Here is a 20,686-nt window from a genome sequence, read left to right on the forward strand (position 1 = left end):
TTCATTGTGGGCAGCACGGTGGCACAGTGGTTAGCACTACTGTCTCACAACGCCAGAGACCCGGGTTCAATTCTCACCCCAGGTGACTGACTGTGTGGAGTTTGCACATTCTCCCCGTGCCTGGTTGGGTTTCCTCCGAGTGCTCCGGTTTCCTCCCACAGTCCAAAAATGGGCCTGTTTCCACCTGTAAGTAATCTAATCTAGATTAATCTCTGCTCTAACTAATGATAAGCATTCATTAGCTAGATACATCTGTAGGGATCAGCATCATGAGTGACTAGAATCACTTAAGTCTACTCTGCACTACTTCCAGCTGGCCTGTAGCTTATATAGAGACATATATTCTACCTGGCTGTTGAGGTTGATGATAAACTGACCTGGAAACACTGAAGAATAGAGCAACAGATGATAAAGGTTTTTGGTGTTTAGAAGATCTTGGTATACGACAGGGAGAGAAGGAGGGATATTATGTTCTCCAGATGAGCAGCAGTAGGAGTTGATAACAATGGGGGTCAAGGACAGGTGTCAACCCCAAGAATCAGTGCCGAATAAGTTAATTGAAGTTGCATGCGTGGTCAAAGTCAACAAATGTATCTTAAAATGTCACATCCTACCAACTACACCATTAATTTCTGTCCTATGCACCACTCGCCCATCAATCACACAGGAATAACCTACATTCCCCAGACCTTCAGACACACAACACTGCTCCGAGCTTCACACTGTCATCTGATACTTCCCATCAGCTATTCAAACATGAGAGCCATAGCAGCCAAACAGATGTAACCAAATTCACTTCCCCTCTCTTACAGGAGCACACAATTGGAGGGAACAGGAGCTAGCTAGAGGTTGCTATAATTTTTTTAAGCTTTCAGTCAGACTAGATCTCAGTCAAAGCTGTTTCAATGCTGTCATGCACTATTCACTTCCATTGGGTGAGGACATATAGCCTTTTAGCTTTTCTCCAGTCAGATCTTGTGGCCACCAGTGGTGAACTGAAAGAGGAGTGTTTTTTCAACGAGTGGGTGCAATATGTTTGACTGGAATAGTTGAATAGCTAGGTGAAAGTAGACACTGTAGATACTGGAGATTAGAGTCAAGATTAGAGTGGTGCTGGAAATGCACAGCAGGTCAGGCAGCATCCGAGGAGCAGGAAAATCGACGTTTCGGGCAAAAGCCCTCCATCAGGAATTGACGAATTCCTGCTGCCTGACCCTCTATAGTTGAATAGCTGACAATGTGTCCACACTGTGAGGCGTGGATGTGAGGCTCATAGTGGAGCTAATTGTGTGAATCTTAGCCTTGAGTTGTCACTGAGAGAGTTTGTTGGTAGCTGAGGGTTGGCTTGGTGTATTAAGCACTGTGAGAGGCTAATGATGCAGTTAGGACAGTATGACATATGAGCATTCAGATTTCTTTGACTCTGAGCATTCATGTGAGATTGTCAAACATCTAGCAGCAACATGTTCATGCCTGTGCAGTTACACAAAAAGCCAGCTATCTGTGCTTTTTGTAATGTGGGATGTGGGTGTCACTGGTTGGCATAGCATGTTTTGCCCATTGACTGCCTTGCTAGGATCACCATGCGGATGGTTAAAATTCAACCACATCGCTGTCAGTGTGTGGAGTCACATGTAGGCCAGACATGGTGAGGATGGCAGATTTCATACCCCTAGTGGGCATTAGTGAACCAGATAGGTTTATAACAACAATCAACAATGGTGACTTGATTGCCATGAGACTGTTTTTAATTCAATTTTTTAAAATTGAATTCAAATTTCACCTTCTGCCATGATGGGACTCGAATCCACATCCCCAGAACATCAACCTGGGCCTCTGGATTACGAACCGCCTCTATTTGCTCCCACTGCCTTTTGACAGCATTTGCCCATCTTCTGTGAATGAAGAACTTCTCTCTTCCTGTTCACCTGCCATTAGCCCTCCAATACTCGCTCAGTAAACCTTGGAGACCACCCTCTACTTTATTCTTTCATTTTTGTCACTTTCTGAGGGGAAAGCTCACCACCAGCACAACGTCCCGCACCTGATCCAGTTAAAATGATCTCCACTTGTAGAAGTGGAGGACAGCACTAAGTAGCACAGGCTGCTTAACCTCTTGTGATTTTACTCAAGTACGCAGTCCCCTAATAGTGCCTTAAGGGTGACCACAGATATGATCATATAAATGAGCAGACAACTCCAAATTTCCCAAGTTGACAATATTCCCTGTGCCTATTTTCTGGCCTTATTGCAGTTTATAACCCATCTCTGTTCATTCCGTCAGATATATATATCTCACCATAAAATCAGTGTTTGTATTGATCCTGTGCTCCTAGTTTTAACCTCTCTTTAATTGAATTTGTACCATCTGTCTTCATATTGATCCTAAAATGTTCCAGCCATGAATAATCATAGTGCCAATCCAAAGAATATGAAAGACCTTTCTGAAAGCATTGCTGATGTAAAGAAAAAGTCCTTTCATGAACAAAACCACGAGAAGTCTATCCAGAGAATGAACATATGACCTACATCTGATCCCTGAGGTACACCTCTCATCAAACTTAAAATGCAGTACTCAATTTACAGTGCTATAAAAATAGTAGAGCACAAATTTTATCATCAATTCCATTCAACACATACAAAATTCATCTTACAACAATGAGAGCTAGCTAAGTAAAGAGGTTAGGATCAAGATCCTCCAATATTGCTGCTGTTGGAGGTAACGGTTGAGAGAGATGACTGTGCTGTTTGGAACTTTGTGAGCAACATGCATTTACTATTTGGCTGAACAGGAAATGTGAGAACTCTCCCAGTGGTGCACTTTGTCCAATCCAAACCCATGCCCATATTTCTGTCCAGATCTGTGCACATTTAGTTTAGTATAAATGCAATACAGTACACAAGAACATCATAAATAAGAATGGGAGAAGACCAAGATCCCTCTGCTCATCCACACTACCAAGTATCTGACCATTAGCCCAGTACCCCATTGAACTCCATTTGCCACCTTTCTGCCCAGCTCTGCCGAAAGAACTCTCAGCTCTTTACTATGAACCGACTGACTCCCACAGCTACCTAGACTACACCGCCTCCCACGCTGCCCCCTGTAAAAACACCATCCCATATTCCCAATTCCTTCGTCTCCACCGCATCTGCTCCCAGGAGGATCAGTTCCAATACCGTACAACCCAGATGGCCTCCTTCTTCAATTTCCCCCCAGACGTGGTCGATGATGCTCTCCACCACATCTCCTCCACTTCCCTCTCCTCCGCCCTTGAGTCCCGCCCCTTCAATTGCCACCAGGACAGAACCCCATAGGTCCTCACCTACCAACCCACCAACCTCCGTATACATTGTATCATCTGTCGTCATTTCCGCCACCTCCAAACGGACCCCACCACCAAGGATATATTTCCCTCCCCTCCCCTATCAGCGTTCCGAAAAGACCACTCCCTCCGTGACTCCCTTGTCAGGTCCACACCCTCCACCAATCCAACCTCCACTCCCGGCACCTTCCCCTGCAACCGCAAGAAATGCAAAACTTGCACCCACACCTCCTCCCTCACTTCCCTCCAAGGCCCCAAAAGATCCTTCCATATCCACCACAAATTCACCTGCACCTCCATACACATCATTTACTGCATCTGCTGCACCAGATGTGGCCTCCTATATATTGGGGAGACAGGCCGCCTACTTGCGGAACGTTTTAAAGAACACCTCTGGGACACCCAGACCAACCAACCCAACCATCCCGTGGCTCAACACTTCAACTCCCCCTCCCATTCTACCAAGACATGCAGGTCCTTGGACTCCTCCATTGCCAGACCATAGCAACATGACAGCTGGAGGAAGAGCGCCTCATCGTCCGCCTAGGAACCCTCCAACCACAAGGGATGAACTCAGATTTCTCCAGTTTCCTCATTTCCGCTACCCCCCCCCCCCGCCCTTGTCTCAGTCCCAACCCTCAAACTCAGCACCACCTTCCTAACCTGCAATCTTCTTCCTGACCTCTCTGTCCCCACCCCCACTCCGGCCTATCACCCTCACCTTAACCTCCTTCCACCTATCGCATTTCCAACACCCCTCCTCCAAGTCCCTCCTCCCTATCTTTTATCTTAGCCTGCTTGGCACACTTTCCTCATTCCTGAAGAAGGGCTCATGCCCGAAATGTCGATTCTTCTGCTCCTTGGATGCTGCCTGACCTGCAGGACTTTTCCAGCAACACATTTTCAGCTCTGATTTCCAGCATCTGCAATCCTCACTTCCTCCTTAAAAACATTCAACCAAGTAGCCTCAACTGTTTCACTGGGCAAGGAATTCCATAGATTCATAACCCTTTGGGTGAAGACATTCCTCCTCAACTCAGTCCTAAATCTGCTCCCATTTATTTTGAAATAAATACCCCCTAGTTCTAGTTTCACTCATTAGTGGAGACAACCTCCCTGCTTCTATCTTATCTATTCCCTTCATAACTTTAAATGCTTCCATAAGATCCCCCTCCCCTCAATTCTTCTAAATTTCGATGAGTTTGGTCCCAGTCTTCTCAATGGGGTGGCACAGTCCCTCACTGCTGCCTCACAGCACCAGGGTCCCAGGTTCGATTCCAGCCTTGGGCGACTGTCTGTGTGAAGTTTGCACATTTTCCCCGTGCCTGTGTGGGTTTCCTCTGGGTGCTCCGGTTTCTTCCCACAATCCAAAGATACGCAGGTTAGGTGAATTGTCCATGCTAAATTGCCCATAGTATTAGGAAAATTAGTCAGAAGGAAATGGGCCTGGGTGGGTTACTCTTTGGAAGGTCAGTGTGGACTGGGTGGGCTGAAGGCCTGTTTCCACACCGTAGGTAATTTAATCTAATCTAATTAATCTCTCCTCATAAGCCAACCCTCTCAATTCCAGAATTAACCTAGTGAACCTCCAATGCCAGTAAATCCTTTCTCAAATAAGGAAACCAAAATTGCATGTAAACCATCTCTTCTTGAAACAGAGAGTCTAGTAAGGAAAATGGTCAGGAATTCAAATGGATAGAACAAAGGTAAAGTGAGCCTGCTATTGTCAGATTACCAATGCTGTGTTCAGTTCGAGACCATTTATCCTGACTGACTTTGGTGATCAAGATAAATAGAGGCATGTGGAAAGCAGAGTTCAAAGTTCAAATCTTCTGGTTATGAATCATCCAGTGGAAGTGGCAGCCATTAAGACTGTCTAAGTGAAGAACATAGCAATCTATAACCTATCTGCCAGCTGAATTTCTTAAACTCACTTTGTTTTCCAAAGCCCTTCTGCGGTATTCTGCTCAGTATGCAGTGGCGATATCAACTGATCTGTAAATAGTCAGCAGTTTGTGTGAGGTATTCAGTTCATAGCTGGACACGTTTTGATCAAGGTGAAATGAAACACATCAGTAATGGTTACCCTGTGCAGCAGAGTACTGTATATCTTTTGGGCAAAGGTCATCACACACTCATCGTGTTGACACTGAATTGAATGGAATGATATGCACCCTAACCAAAACCTCACACTCAACATCTCTCCTAGCTTCCTGTCCTTAGAAACACCACTCCCCCACACACCTACTGACATCATTCTCTGCTCCTGACAGTCTAAGTTATTATTAACTAACTAGTCAATATACCTGGTACTTATCACTTTCAGCACATAATAAAGTGTACCTTGTTGAAAAGATAGACACTTCTCCCTGTTAAGATTTCCTGGTGATTCACCCTCCACCACTGTAAGCAAAAGAGGTCCTTCAAACCTGATTGGAAAAGATGGGTGCCATGATCTGGAAAATATTCAGGCCTGGACTAAAAAGTGGCAAAAACCATTCGAGCCTCACAAATGCCATACAATGACACGTCCAAAAAAGACAAAATCTAACCATCATTGAATGGTGTTGCCATCGCTGAATTCCCCACTGCTAACATCCTAGGGGTTACCATTGTCTAGAAACTGAACTGGACTAGCCATATAAAAATTGTGGTTATAACAGCAGCTTTTAAAAAAGTAGGAATCCTGCAGTGAGTAACTCACCTTCTGACTCCCCAAAGCCTGTCCACCATATACATGACATAAGTCAGGAGTGTGATGTGATACTCTTCATTTGCCTGGATAAGTGCAACATCAACAACACTCAGGAAGCTTTACACCATCCAGGACAAAGCTAGACTGGTACCGCATCCACAAATATTCAATCTCTTCACCACTAATGCTCAGGAGCAGCACTGTGTTCTATCTACAAGATGTACTGCAGACATTCACCAAGGATCCTGAGACAGCACCTTCCAAATCCATGATGACTTCCATCTGGGATGACGAGCAACAGATACATGGGAACACCACTACCTGTAAGTTCCTCTCCAAGCCACACACCATCTAAATTGGAAATATATTGCATTCCTTCACTGTCGCTGGGTCGAAATACTGGAAATCCATGTAACAGCATTGTAAGTCTCCCTTGAGCACATGGACTGCAGCAATTCAAAAAAGCAGCTATCATCTTCTCAAGGATGACTAGGGATGGGCAATGACTGCTGGCCCAATCAATGATGTCCACATCCAATTAATTAATTAAAAAAGACTACATTCTGTGAAGTGTGATGCAGTGTAATAATTGCACCGTGGTTTCTCTAGTTTAAGATATTGTGAAAGAATGACTTTTCTATCATTTAGTGTATTAATTGCCTAATAAGTCATGATTAGTCCATGTTGATTTAACAGTATCTATTATACAAAAGTCTTAAAATCTTAACTTCTTGAATTTATCACTGGGAAATTCATATCTGTTTGAAATGCTATTGGTCGCTGCATGTATCAAAACTTGAGGGACACCAGGAAGATTAATAGCACACTATTTGATTTGTTAATTGCTTAGAGATTGCAGTCTGGGAGTACTTCAACAGTACACCATCTAGACGGTCTTTGTATCAATAATAGCAAGTTATGGATTTCCACATTATTGTGTATATGTGCAGACTCAGGAATTTGCTGTCTGTTTCAGTGTAATGGCAGAAAATGCTGATAGTTCTTTTTCTTGACAATACTCCTGCAAACGCCACGTCTTGAACCATATTGTTAGGCTTCTTGTATTAAAGGAAAAAAAATGAGCCTAAACATTCAGGGTTAACAAAGTGTCCTCAGACAAGTCCTCACTTCTCAGGTTTGTTCATAAAAGTTCACTATGTCCTGAACAGAATTAACTAAGTGTGCTGACTTTCCTGCCTGAATTTCCAATTTTTACTTTTATTCATGAGAAGATTCTGAGAGGTAAGATATACGTGCACTTGGAAAAACAGGGTTTGATTAGTCAGCATGGCTTTGTGCATAGCAGATCATGACTCAGAAAGTTGTTAAAATTGAAATGACCAGGAAGGATGACGAGGGCAGGGTGGTAGACAGGGAGGTACTCTATATGAATTTCATTAAGGCCTTTGATAAGGTTCCAAATGGTAGGCTGCTTGAGAAGGTTAGATCGATTGGAATCCAGAGGGAGCTGGCAAAATTGGATACACAATCGATTTGATGGGGAAGCAAAGGGTAATAGTGGAAGGATGCTTGTCAGACTGGAGGCCTGTGACTAGTGGAGTGCCTCAGGAATTGGTGCTGGGCCCATTGCTGTTTATTATCTATATCAATGATTTGGGTGAGAATGTACAAGGCACGATTAAGAAGTTTGCAGATGACTCTAGAATAGGAGGTAATGTGGACAATGAGGAAGGTTATCAGAAATTGCAGCAGGACCTCGATCGGCTGGGGAAGCGGGCCCAGACATAGCAAAAGGTATTTAATATAGATAAATGTGAGGGCTTGCATTTTGGAAAATCAAATCAAGGTAGGAATTTCATGGTGAATGGTAGGGCCTTAAGTAGTGTAGTGGAACAGAGGGACCTTGGAGTTCAGGTGCATGGTTCTCTGAAAGTGGAGTCACACATAGACAGGGCAGTGATGGATGCTTTTGGCACACTGGCCTTCATTAGGCAGGACATTGAGTGTAGAAGTTGGGAAGTTATGTTGCAGTTGTTCAGGGCATTGGTGAGGCCACAATTGGAGTATTCTGTTCAGTTTTGGTCACCTTGCTATAGGAAGGATGTTATTAAATTGGAAAGAGTGCAGAAGAAATTTCCAAGGATGTTTCCTTGGCTCAAGAATCTGAGTTTAGGGAGAGGTTGGACAAGCTAAGACTTTTTTTCTTTACAACATTGGAGACTGAGAGGGATCTTATAGAAATGTATAAGATAATGAGAGGCATGGATAGGGTGAATGCACTCAGTCTTTTTCGCAGGGTTAGGGAATCGAGGTTGGAGGGCAACAGTTTAAGGTTAGAGGGGAAAGAATAAAAGGGAACCTGAAGGGCAACGTTTTTACACCGAGGATGGTACACATATGGAATGAGCTACAAACGGAAGTGGTTGAGGCGGATACATTAACAGCATTTAAAAGGCATTTGGACAGATACATGGATTGTAAAGATTTAGAAGGGTATGGCCAAGTGCAAAGAAATAGGGTAAATGTAGGTTGGCATTGGTCCAAAGGGCCGGTCGCTATGTTGTAGGACTCAATGACTGTATGACATTGACAGGATGAGGGTATCACTGACTAGGCCAGCATTTATTGCCCATCCTTAATTGCCCAGGGGGCAGTTAGAATGCATTATATTGCTGTGGGTCTGGAGTCACATGAAGGCTAGATCAGGTAAGGATAACAGTTTCATTCCCTAAAGTTCGATAGTGAACCAGATGGGTTTTTCTGACAATCGACAATGAATTCACAGTCACCTTTAGACTCCTACTTCTTGTGCTAACAATACCAACAAAGGAAATCCAACATGCACAATATCTTAATGTGAATTTTTGTTTTCATATTTTGCAGAGTGATCTTGTCTATACGTTTTTTCACTGTTTTCCCAATGATGAAAGAGCTTCTGGCTTGCCATCCCCAGGTATGGAACAGCACATAATCTTGTTTGCCATTCTGCTCATTACCATTTGGCAAAGTCTGTTCAACTTATACAGCAAATATCAGATAAATGCTTTCACTCCATGGTTGATCAGTTTTGATGCACTCACTTGTTTTTCAGAAGCCGTATCTCACACTGGGAAACTGTCAGCGAGCACACAACTCTGCATCTCTTGGGAGAGCAGCAAGCTGTCTGTGATGGTGAAGCATGTCAAAAACATTGTACGTACATAAGTTACATGCAGCAGGTGTTCAAACCCGCTGTACTGCTGTGCTGCAGACTTCTCTCTCAGCGGAAGTACAGTTGTGAAAGTGCCTTATTTACATAAGACAATATAATATAGGTTTTTGGGGCCAAATGTACCCTATCATGCTGGAAGAAAATGAGGACTGTTCCTCCTGAAATTCCTGATGAAGGGCTTATGCCCTAAACGTCGATTCTCCCATTCCTCGGATGCTGCCTGGCCCTCTATGCTTTTCCAGCATCTCACCCTCGAATATCATGATGGGAGTCAAATAATTTGGTCACAAAGCATAAAAATCATAAGTGGCCTCACACTTCCTGTGTCATTTTAATCAATTTTTTTTGGGATACTCATTTGTGGCATGTTGCTGGCTAGACTTCATCCCTAATTATCTTTGCGATGGTGGCGTGCTGTCTTCTCAACTGCCACAGTCAGATTTAATTAAACGCAGAAAGAACTTTTATTTAAATCATGCCCTTCACCAGCTCAGAGCATCACAGAGCGCTTTACAACTAATGAATAAAAAATGAAAGAACTGCAGATGCTGTAAATTAGAAACAAAAACCGAAATTGCTGGAGAAGCTCAGCAGTTCTAGCAACATCCGTGGAGAGAAATTGGAGTTAACGTTTCGGGTCCGGTGACCCAACCTCAAGTAATGAAGTTTGTTTTGTCGTGTTATCAGTGTAGGGAAGGCAGAAACAAGTTCCCACAAATAGCAGTGAAATCAATGACCAAATCAATGGGTTATTTTCTATGTTGTTTGAGGAATACATGTCACTCAAAGCATGAGGAAAAACTGACTTTCTCCTCCTTGTGTAGTCTCTGGGATCTTTGTACACCCACTAGCTATAGCTTATCGTGTCAGCTGACAGTCTGAACCCCTGAGAGGACAGTGCTCCCTCTGTTGAGACCAGACTGTTTGCATGTATAAACTTGCATAATAACTGGATCACTCCTTGAAATGCTCACAGAATAATTCCACAGTCTGGAGAAGAGGATCTCAATCCTGACACTCACTCGCTCTCAGAGCACATACATGTCTTCATGAGAGATCACAGGAGCCCGGGACGATATTGTTCAGATTGCTACTGTGATGACTGCCTCTTCACCTTTAAAAACGATATCTTTGGTTAAGAAGCTGCAGGCTGCCTTTAAGTATCAGCTGACCCGTCAGATTAGCTGCCATCACAATGGGCCAGTTGAGAAATGTTCATCTATTATACATAAAGAGAGTCTAACCAAGATAAACGGAATATGTCACCGACCAAATATATCTGGTGGGCTGATAGAAGCCCTAAGCCCTGGCCTATATATACTACCACTGTATGACCATTATCCCCACTCTGTGGTGATAAGAGTCTGAAAGGTATGGGTGCACATGCTGTCTCCAATTAGCTGACTGGAAGTTGATCAATGTAAAGTGAGCTGTACAATCAATTTATAATCAGCATTGCAAGTCAACTCACTGGAGGTTTTCTTGTTTATAAACCGACCGCTATACATGGTGAATATTGCAGGTAGGTTGTGATGTGCTGAAGTAAAGGAAAGGCTCTTTTGCTGCTGATAGCTACACTTCCTGGGGTCAGGATCAGAACTCAGTCCAAAGAATATAACGGACATACTGTTGATGTCATACATCTTATGTCCTTCTATATGAAAGGAAATACTTCAAGCAGAAGCAATCAGTAAAGTGATGCAAGAGGTCATCAACAGTGCTATCAAGCAGCAGCTGCTCAGTGACGCCCAGTTTAGGTTCCACCAGGGCCATTCAGCTCCTGACCTCATTCCAGCCTCGGTTTACACATGGACAAAAGAAAAGAGCTGAATTCCAGAGGTGAGATGAGAGTGACAACCCCTGACATCAAGGCTGCATTCAAATGAGTGTCGCATCTAGTAGCCCTAGCAAAACTGGAATCAATGGGGATCGGGGGCAAGCTGTCTGGTAGTTGGAGTCATACCTGACACATTAAAAGATGGTCATAGTTGTTGGAAGTCAGTCATGTCAGCTCCAGGACATCTCTGCAAGAGTTGCTCAGGGTAGTGTCCCTGGCCCAACCATCTTCAGCTGCTTCATCAATGACCTTCCCTCCATCATAAAGTCAGAAGTGGGGATGTTCATCGATGATTGCGCAACGTTCTGCACCAATCGCAACTCCTCAAAAACTAAAGTAGTCCGTGTTCAAAGCAACAAGTTCTGGACAATATCCAGGCTTGGGCTGACAAGTGACAGTTAACATTCAAGTCACTCAAATGCCAGGCTATGACCATCACTATTACAAAAATATCCACCCACTGGCCCTTGATGTTTAATGGTGTTACCATCACTGAATCACTCACTATCAGCATCCTGGGGGTTACCATTGATGAGAAACTCAACTGACTCACCACATAAACAATGACGACAAGAGCAGGTCAGAGACTGAAAATACTGTGGCAAGAAACTCACTTTCTGACTTCCCAAAGCCTGTTCACCAAGGCACAAGTGATGGAATACTCCCTACTTGCCTGGATGAGTGCAGTTTGAACAACACTCAAAAAGCTCGCCACCATCCAGAACAAAGCAGCCTGCTTGATTGACACCGCATCAATAAGCACCCAGTCTCTCCACCATTGATGCTCAGTAGCAGCAGTGTGTACTATCTACATGATGCACTGTAGAAATTCATCAAGGATCCTTGCACAGCACCTTTCATCCATGACCACTTCCATTTAGAACAACAAGAGCAACAGATACATGAAAACATTACCATCTTCAAATTCCTCTCTGAGCCACTCACCATCCTGATTTGGAAATATATTACTGTTCCTTCACTGTCGCTGGATCAAAATCCTGGAATCCCTCCCTAATGGCATTGTGGGTCAAGCCACAGCAGATGGACTGCAGCAGTTCAAGAAGGCAGCTCACCACCACCTTCTCAAGGGCAACTAGGGACAGGCAATAATTGCTGCCCAGTCATTGACGCCCACATCCCACAAATTAATTTTTTAAAAAATTCTACCATATGGTGGCATTCTCAGTTCTGTTGAACTTACTGTTTTTACACAATGAGGCAAACGGTGACAAATGTGTCCGAATTAACAACTGCACAAATTGCAACTTTTCTTGCAATCATTGATTCCATCTCGATGAGAAATCAAGAAGCAGAAATCCACATTGATATCCTGTACATGGAGTGATTTTGATTTGTAATGTTCCTTTAATGCAACGGAACATCAAAAGGGTTTCGTAGATGAGTAATCAGGCAAAATGTGACACCAGGTTATATTTGGACTGGTGACCAAAAGCCTGGTCAAAGAGATTGCTTTTAATGATCACGAGGACAGATGCAGGGAAGACAGTTCGCAGGTAGCAAAATGCTTTGGTAGCTGAAGGAACTACTGTCAATTTGCAGCAAAGAAAACTGGAGATTGTCAAGGGATCAGAATTGAAAGAGTACACAGATATTTTGGAGAGTTGCAAGGCTGGAGGACCTTACAGAGTGAGGGAGAGATGAGACAATGGAGAGATTTGAATGCCAGGATAAGCTAAGTGTTCAGCCAGACAGAAGAGCAATGCTCCCTCTTGAGTCCACAAAGACCCATTTCTTGCTTGCCCTTATTTGTATCATGAGTCACAATATAGACGCTAATGTTATTGATGGTTTTGGTACAGTATTGCAAAATGATGCCAAAGTAGAAATGCCTTCAAAGGTTCATATTTATTTTCTCCTGTGCATTAACTCTGGCCCTCAGATTTTTATAATGCAGCATTACAGTTTTTAAAGTCTATCAGGGTTAGAGGTTTGCAAATAAATACTGTATGTAAGATGATTTTTTTCAGTGTAATGGTTCATTCGTCTCCCTTAGAGAATGAAAGCTGCATCCTTCCCAAGTCTGGCTTATTTATGACAATTCTCATGCCCATTTGCTTGACTCTTAACTGTTCTCTGCTTGCAACCCCCTCAGTTGTATCAGCTCAGTGCATTAGGGATTGATGATCTGAATCATTTTTACCAGTGATGCCCAAATTCTCAGAGTGGAAAAGAAAGAAAAGTTACATTTTTCTATTCAGCTGTAATGTTTCACTCATTACAGCAGAATAACAAACCCTTTGCATTTACAGATTTTCCAACAGCCAGTTAATGAACAACATCCTGTAAGTAATGTAATCTAATCTAATCTGGAAACAAACCACATGGAGTAAGAAGAGGGTAATGATTTGTGTCGGATTGCTAGTTCACCTCTTGCCCACTCATTGCTTCAACGCATTGGGAGGAATCTTCCCAGTCCCTGAATGATGTAGGCACTGATGAGTCACTTGGGTAAATGAGACAGGATTGGAAGAAATTAGACCCTTAATGTTAAGCAAAAGTGTCTGATTCTCCAACCAAGTTTTGAACAGTGCAACAAGAATCTTATTAGTGGGCAGCATGAGGCTGATTTGCGTGTCTAATCACACCTCGTTCATATGGAATTTCCTATTCTCTCCTGAGTCAGATGAAAGAAGTTGGCCAACAACAATTCCCAACCTGAAAGTCAGAGTGGATACTGGATGGAACCGACTCACCTCTGGGCCTCTATCCTGTGCAGCAGCGCCCAATATTTTGGGGTGTGCACCAGAAGTAGTGACCACTTGCTTTGAAGAAGTTTGGCATTGGACACTTACCAACCTCACCACATCAGCATGGCACATCCCTGACTCACATGGAATACAGTTCTGCACTTTGGAGTGTGCTGGCACCTTCCAGGACACTTTGCACACAGAGGGTTCCTCACTTGCTCTCTTAGCGCTCAATCGCTTTGCACCTGCAAGTCGTTCCGCAATGACATGCATTTCGTGGAGGCGAATGCACTGTAATGCGATTGACGAACTGGGACACTGTTTCTAAAGCGCAAACTTTTAAAACGCGTGTAGGCTGTAATGCGACTATTTCGCCAACACTTTAAGCGTGTTTCTAAAGTGCAATTTTTCCATAATGCAGGTTGCACAAAAATCCAACCATCGCATCATGGAAGATGTACCTGTACTTGGATACTCCCAGCATCTCTGCTTTGAGTTGCCTTTTACATTTTGTTGCATTCAGAACTTAAAGAGCCTCAGTGCTTCAGTCTTTCTTTGCAGTTTAACGTAGACATATAGCCAGGCATGTCATGGTTGTCAGGCAAGGGGCTGGACATGTTGCTGTACAGCATTGTGCTACATCAGGCTGACACCTGTACCATGCACCAGGAGTGTAAACAGCAAATACACTGTATGTGCTTCAACCAAAAGTCACAGGGGACTAGGTCCACAGTCAGGTCAAGGGAGACAGGCTTCAGTGAGGGATTACTAGCAAGTAAGTTTGATATCAGTGTTAGGGACTTGGATACGGCCAGTCAGCTGCTTTGTGTGGTCAGGGCCAGGGGTTTCTCAGGGAGTGGACACCATGATCTGTACCGCGCGTCCGGTTCAATCTGTCCAGGAGGTCAGAGTCAGGAGCTGCACAGAGATCAGTCAGACGTCCAGTCATTCATCAGTTGGGTTATCCATTCCTAGTCCCTCAGCACAGTGGACTGGGGATGGGGGGAGGGAGGGGGTGGGGGGGAGATGCGGAAATGACTCTGTTACACAACCCCCTGATTGAGGATGAGTGTAGATATGATGCACTCATCCTTCAACCAGGGCAGCCTGCAGCAGACAATAGGTCTGCTGGAAATGGGGTTCCAAAGCTCGGACTGGTCTTTGGCATGGAATTGGGGTGGGGTGGGGTGTCCGATACTGTATCTCACAAAATCCCAGCATGCTGCCGTCTGCCCAGCCAGAGCAGGTGAAAGGGGAATATGATGAAAGCTGAAGAACTGAACAATTCTTCAACAGTTTGAAGGCTTTCCAGTAAATGACGCACCCACATTGCACTATGAAGAGCGTGTTATGTCATGCTGTGTGTTGAGCGAAGTGTAATATTCCCTTAGACAGCTGCATAATGAGGCAAACTACAGAGAATAGTGTGAGAAAACTCACTGGCACTCGCAGAGAGACATCCTCCGTGAAACTGTCCAAAATTGACACTTAGCTGATTTTTGGTAAAATTCAGTCTGTTGCTTCTAAGGCAATCGCAGGGTTTCCCTCCCCACCACTCAGACCCCTTATATCGAGGTTGAAAGGCTGAAATTTGTTCAACCATTCTTCACAATACAAGCCTTTGTTATTGAGGATCAGCCTCATTACTCTCCTCTGCACTCCTACCACGCATGAATATCCCCATTGTTTATTAGAATCAGTAATCCAAGGTTATGTCTGACCAAAACATGACTTCCTCTGAACGTATTGTCCAAAATTCTATTGACTTTGTTGATTGTTGGCTTGTGTTGGCTGGACACATTGAGTATTAAGTCTATTAAGATTACTGAAGCTCACTCAACTTTATTGTCAGCGATTTCAACGTCATTAGCAGGGCACAAATAATGCTAATTTTTCCTTCCGATGAACCGTACTTCATATTTGCTTATATTAAACTCCTTCCATCATGACAATTCGAGGAAGTTGCCATTGAGTTCTGGGTAGGTTATAAGCATCTTCTTTGTAAGGTTTTCTGGCATGACGACTTTGTTCTGAGTTTCGCTAATGTTTCTCCTCTGCTAGTTGAGGCTTTGTGCCAGGTTCTGGATAAGGAGACATGTTGAAGTAAGAGAAGAAGATTGAACACTTCTCAATATGTCTCTGGCCCCGGCAGCAGTTTGCCTGGCGCCATTTCATGCTCTTAGGATCATTAGTCAGCACAACACTGGAAGGAGCAATTCAGCCCCCTCACAAACATGCAACAAAAGCACAGCATGGATCTAGGCCTTCTCTTTCAAAAAACCAAACTCATTTCTGTGCTCTAACCAGGTAAAAGACAAACATTGTCAGTATTTGAAAGGAAACTATGGCTCAGCATCATCTCTTGCAAACTGTGCACATGTCAAATTTCAGAGTTATTCCAATTGGTTGACACAAGTGACTCACACGAGGTTGCAACTCTGTGGGCAATGTATGCCAATATTTGATATGGCAATGAAGATTTTGTTTTGGGAAGATATTTCACTTGCTAGGAATGAAATCACAGAATTCTTATAGTGCAGAAGGTTGTTACTCAGCTCCCCCACATGTCTGTACTGGTTGACGGTCATCCTCATGTTGTCCAAGAACTCGCTTAACAGCAGGTTCAGGAAACCAAGTACTTTTTTTTTAAAAGAACTCTGAGGATATTGTATTTGCATTTTGTTTTCACATTTCTCATATTAAGACAGTTCAGCTGTAGTCTGTAGGGAAAACATTGCTTTGCAAATGGAGTTATGGATCACTGAACCCAGAAGGAGAACCATCAATCATACCTGTGCCTTTGAAAGAGCCATCCAGTTTGTTCACTGTCTTGTTTGCTCTCAGTGGCCATTCAAACTTTCCTTGAATAGGTGCAGTCCCAACTCCATTTGGACAATTACTACTGTATCTGCTTCTATCCCCCTTTCAGCCAGAAAATCATAGCAACTTTTTGCAAATAATAATTTTTACTTTCCTCCATTGAAGGCACTTTACTGGCACCAGCATGTGTTGTGAATCTACTTGTTGGCTTACATCTCATTGTTTAATGATATAGTCTGGATTTTCGTCGACTGCACATGGAAGACTGTGAACAGATCTGGGTCCCTTATCTAAAGAAAGACGTTGGGGCAGCCTGGAGAAGGTTCACTGGGTTGATCCCAGGCGTGGAGGAGTTTTTTTATGAGGACACGTTGGGTAGGTTCGACCTGTACTCAATTGAGTTTAGAAAAATGAGAGGAACCCTTACTAAAACATACAAGATTCTTAGGGCGCTTGACAGGCTTGATATAAGTAGGTTGTTTTCCCTTGTGGGAGTTTCTAGAAACAGAGAGCATTACCTTAGAATAAGGAGTTACATATTGAAGACAGAGATGGGGAGAAATTTCTTCTCTCAGAGGGTAGTGAATCTATAGAATATCTTACCACAGAGAGCTGTTGAGGCTGGGTAATTAAGTCTATTCAAGACTGAGGTAGGCAGGTTTTAATCAGTAAGGAAATCAAGGGCTATAGGGAAAAGACAGGAAAGTGGATTTGAGGGTTATCAGATCAGCCACAATCTCACTGAATGGTGGAGGAGACTTGATGGACTGAATGGCCCACATCTGTTCCGACATCTTACAGTCTTACATAAACATGAATCTGATACAAGGAAAACATTGCAACTTGCTATTCCCTGCCATATTCGTACAATAGAAATCCCCAACCAACCATGACCTGTATTGGCAAATACATTCATCAAAACTCAGCAAATACTGTTAAGTTAGCTCATTCTGTCAAAGCTGCCTTTAAAAGGCTAACATTAAAAATTTAAATTGTATTTGTGTCAAGCTTTGCCTCACTGGGGAGCACAAATCAATCAGATTGAGCAGCATCATTAACTAGGAGAGGTCACACAATAACAGCACCTCATTCAACAGAGGTTCAGGGTAGTTTGGCACTGGATATGTACAAGTAAAACATCCTATAAATCTAGTCAACTGCAAGTTTTATTCCCTGTTGCTTTGTAACAGTTGGTTTTGATAAATATGAGCTGGGTTAAATATCCAAAATCAGCCCACCTCCATTGTCTCTGGTGAATATTCTTTACTTCAGGAGCAATAAGCCTAGTTAATGTCATATATAATATTCTTTGCTGTCAGACATGGTTCAAAAGCTGCTTAAGAGAAGCGAGAAGAAATTTTCAATTTTTTGTCATAGCTATTATCTTCATCCTTTAACTTGGCTTCATTGGTCTCAAGGACTTTAACAATGGAGTTACACAAATGCTGAAAAAGATACAAAGAAACAACACCATTAGGTGGAATGAAGGTGCTTCGTCTATATTAGATAAATTAGTTCATTGATTACCTTCAAGCTTTCACTGATTACGTTCAAGATAAGTAGAGGTCAAGTGCAGTTTTACAGTGAAGCAGGGTAAGAAAGTTGGGAAAATCATTGGAACAAAGCAGGAAAATTTAATTCAGTCCTATTTTCAAATCATACTTCCCATTGCTTTTAGTCAATTACAAACCAAGCATTGATTTGGGAAGGCAAAACTAGTAGAGTCAGTTTTGGTGCAAAATGGAGGGAGGGTGCGTGAAGCATCGAACTCAATCTGCCTGATCACACCAGGAAGCCTGATTGAGTTGTGTTTGTCAGGCCTTCTCCCTGAAGTAGGACACCCGAGTCACTGGTTAATCAGGCAGCTTGCCATTGGGAAACTGGGTGAGTAGAATAGCACAGGGCAAGAACCATTGGAGGCCAGATAGGGCAGCAGACTGCAGAGACAGGTATACTTTATAAACTGACTTGGCAGCAAAGACTAACATAAAGAAGATTTTAGTACTAAAATTTCTTAAGAGGCCAAACTTCTATTTATTTTAAAATAGTGATGGAAAAGGATGGACCAGGTCTAAAAGTTGAAGTTCTAAACTGGAATAAGGCTAATTTTTACGGTATTAGTCAAGAACATTCAAACGTTGATTGGGGGGCAGATGTTCGCAGGTAAAGGGGCAGCTGGAAAATGGGAAGCTTTCAGAAATGAGATAACAAGAATTCAGAGAAAGTATATTCCTGTCAGGGTGAAAGGGAAGGCTGGTAGGTGTAGAGAATGCTGGATGATGAAAGAAATTGAGGGTTTGGTTAAGAAAAAGAAGGAAGCATATGTCAGGTATAGACAAGATAGATCAAATGAATCCTTAGAAGAATATAAAGGCAGTAGGTGTATACATAAGAGGAAATCAGGAGGGCAAAAAGGAGACATGAGATAGCTTTGGCAAATTGAGTAAAGGAGAATCCAAAGGGATTTTACAAATACATTAAGTACAAAAGGATAACTAGGGAGAGAATAGGCCCCCTCAAAGATCAGCAAGGCGGCCTTTGTGTGGAACTACAGGAGATGGGGGAGATACTAAACCAGTATTTTGCATCAGTGTTTACTGTGGATGTAAAATGTTGGGAAATAGATGGTGACATCTTGAAAAATCCAGGAAGTGCTGGATGTCTTGAAACGCATAAAAGTGGATAAGTCCCCGGGACCTGATCAGGTGTACCCTCGAACTCTGTGGAAAGCTAGGGAAGGAATTGCTAAGCCCCTTGCTGAGATATTTGTATCATCGATAGTGACACGTGAGGTGCCAGAAGACTGTAGGTTAGCTAACGTGGTGCCACTGTTTAAGAAGGGTGGTAAGGACAAGCCAGGGAACTGTAGACCAGTGAGCCTGACGTCAGTGGTGGGCACGTTGTTGGAGGGAATCCTGAGGGACAGGATGTACTTGTATTTGGAAAGGCGAGGTCTGATCAGGTATAGTCAACATGCCTTTGTGTGTGGGAAATCATGTCTCACAAATTTGCTTGAGTTTTTTGAAGAAGTAACAAAGAGGATTGATGAGGGCAGAGCAGTAGACGTGATCTTTCTGGACTTCAGTAAGGTGTTCGACAAGGTTCCCCATGGGAGACTGATTAGCAAGGTTAGATCTCATGGAATACAGGGAGAACTCGCCATTTGGATATAGAACTGGCTCAAAGGTAGAAGACAGAGGGTGGTGGTGGAGGGTTGCTTTTCAGACTGGAGGCCTGTGACCAATGGAGGGCTTATGCTTGAAATGTCGAATCTCCTGTTCCTTGGATGCTGCCTGACCTGCTGCGCTTTTCCAGCAACACATTTTCAGCACCAATGGAGTGCCTCAAGGATTGGTGCTGGGTCCTCTACTTTGCATCATTTATATAAATGATTTGGATATGAGCATAAAAGGTTGAGTTTGTAAGTTTGCAAAGGATACCAAATTGGAGGTGTAGTGGTCAGCGAAGAAGGTTACCTCAGATTACAATGGGATCTTTCTCAGATGGGCCAATAGACTCAGAAGTGGCAGATGATGTTTAATTTAGATAAATGCGAGGTGCTGCATTTTGGGAAAACAATTCTTAGCAGGACTTAAACACTTAATGGTAAGGTCCTAGGGAGTGTTGCTGAACAAAGAGACCTTGGAGTGCAGGTTCATAGCTCCTTAAAAGTGAGGTTGCAGGTAGATAGGATAGTAAAAAAGGCATTTGGTATGCTTTCCTTTATTGGTCAGAGTATTGAGTACTGGATTTGAGAGTTCATGTCATGGCTGTACAGGACATTGGTTAGGCTACTGTTGGAATATTGCATACAATTCTGGTCTCCTTCCTTTGAAAGGCTTCCGAAAAAATTTACAAGGATGTTGCCAGGGTTGGCAGATTTGAGCTAAAGGGAGAGGTTGAATAGGCTTGGGCTGTTTCCCCTGGAGTGTTGGAGGCTGAGGGGTGACCTTATAGAGGTCTATAAAATCATGAGGGGCATGGATAGGATAAATAGATAAATTCTCTTCCCTGAGGTGGGGGAGCCCAGAACTAGAAGGCATAGGTTTAGGGAGAGGGGAAAGATATAAAAGAGACCTAAGGGGCAACTTTTAAAGCAGAGGACGGTGCATGTACGGAATGAGCTGC

At 43.2% G+C, this 20,686-nt stretch overlaps 1 protein-coding gene across 1 annotated transcript in view; it reads left to right on the forward strand.

Moving 5' to 3' along the window:
• LOC132826624 (phosphatidylinositol 4-phosphate 3-kinase C2 domain-containing subunit beta-like) overlaps positions 1 to 20,686 on the forward strand; it is a 46,615-nt gene that overhangs the window by 12,882 nt on the left and 13,047 nt on the right. The window contains exons 4-5 of the mRNA XM_060842580.1: positions 8,866 to 8,935; positions 9,074 to 9,174. Of these exons, the coding sequence (XP_060698563.1) occupies positions 8,866 to 8,935; positions 9,074 to 9,174 (171 nt within the window). The remainder of the gene's footprint in view (positions 1 to 8,865; positions 8,936 to 9,073; positions 9,175 to 20,686) is intronic.

Source organism: Hemiscyllium ocellatum, chromosome 23 (genome assembly GCF_020745735.1).
Source record: "Hemiscyllium ocellatum isolate sHemOce1 chromosome 23, sHemOce1.pat.X.cur, whole genome shotgun sequence".
NCBI lineage: Eukaryota > Metazoa > Chordata > Chondrichthyes > Orectolobiformes > Hemiscylliidae > Hemiscyllium > Hemiscyllium ocellatum.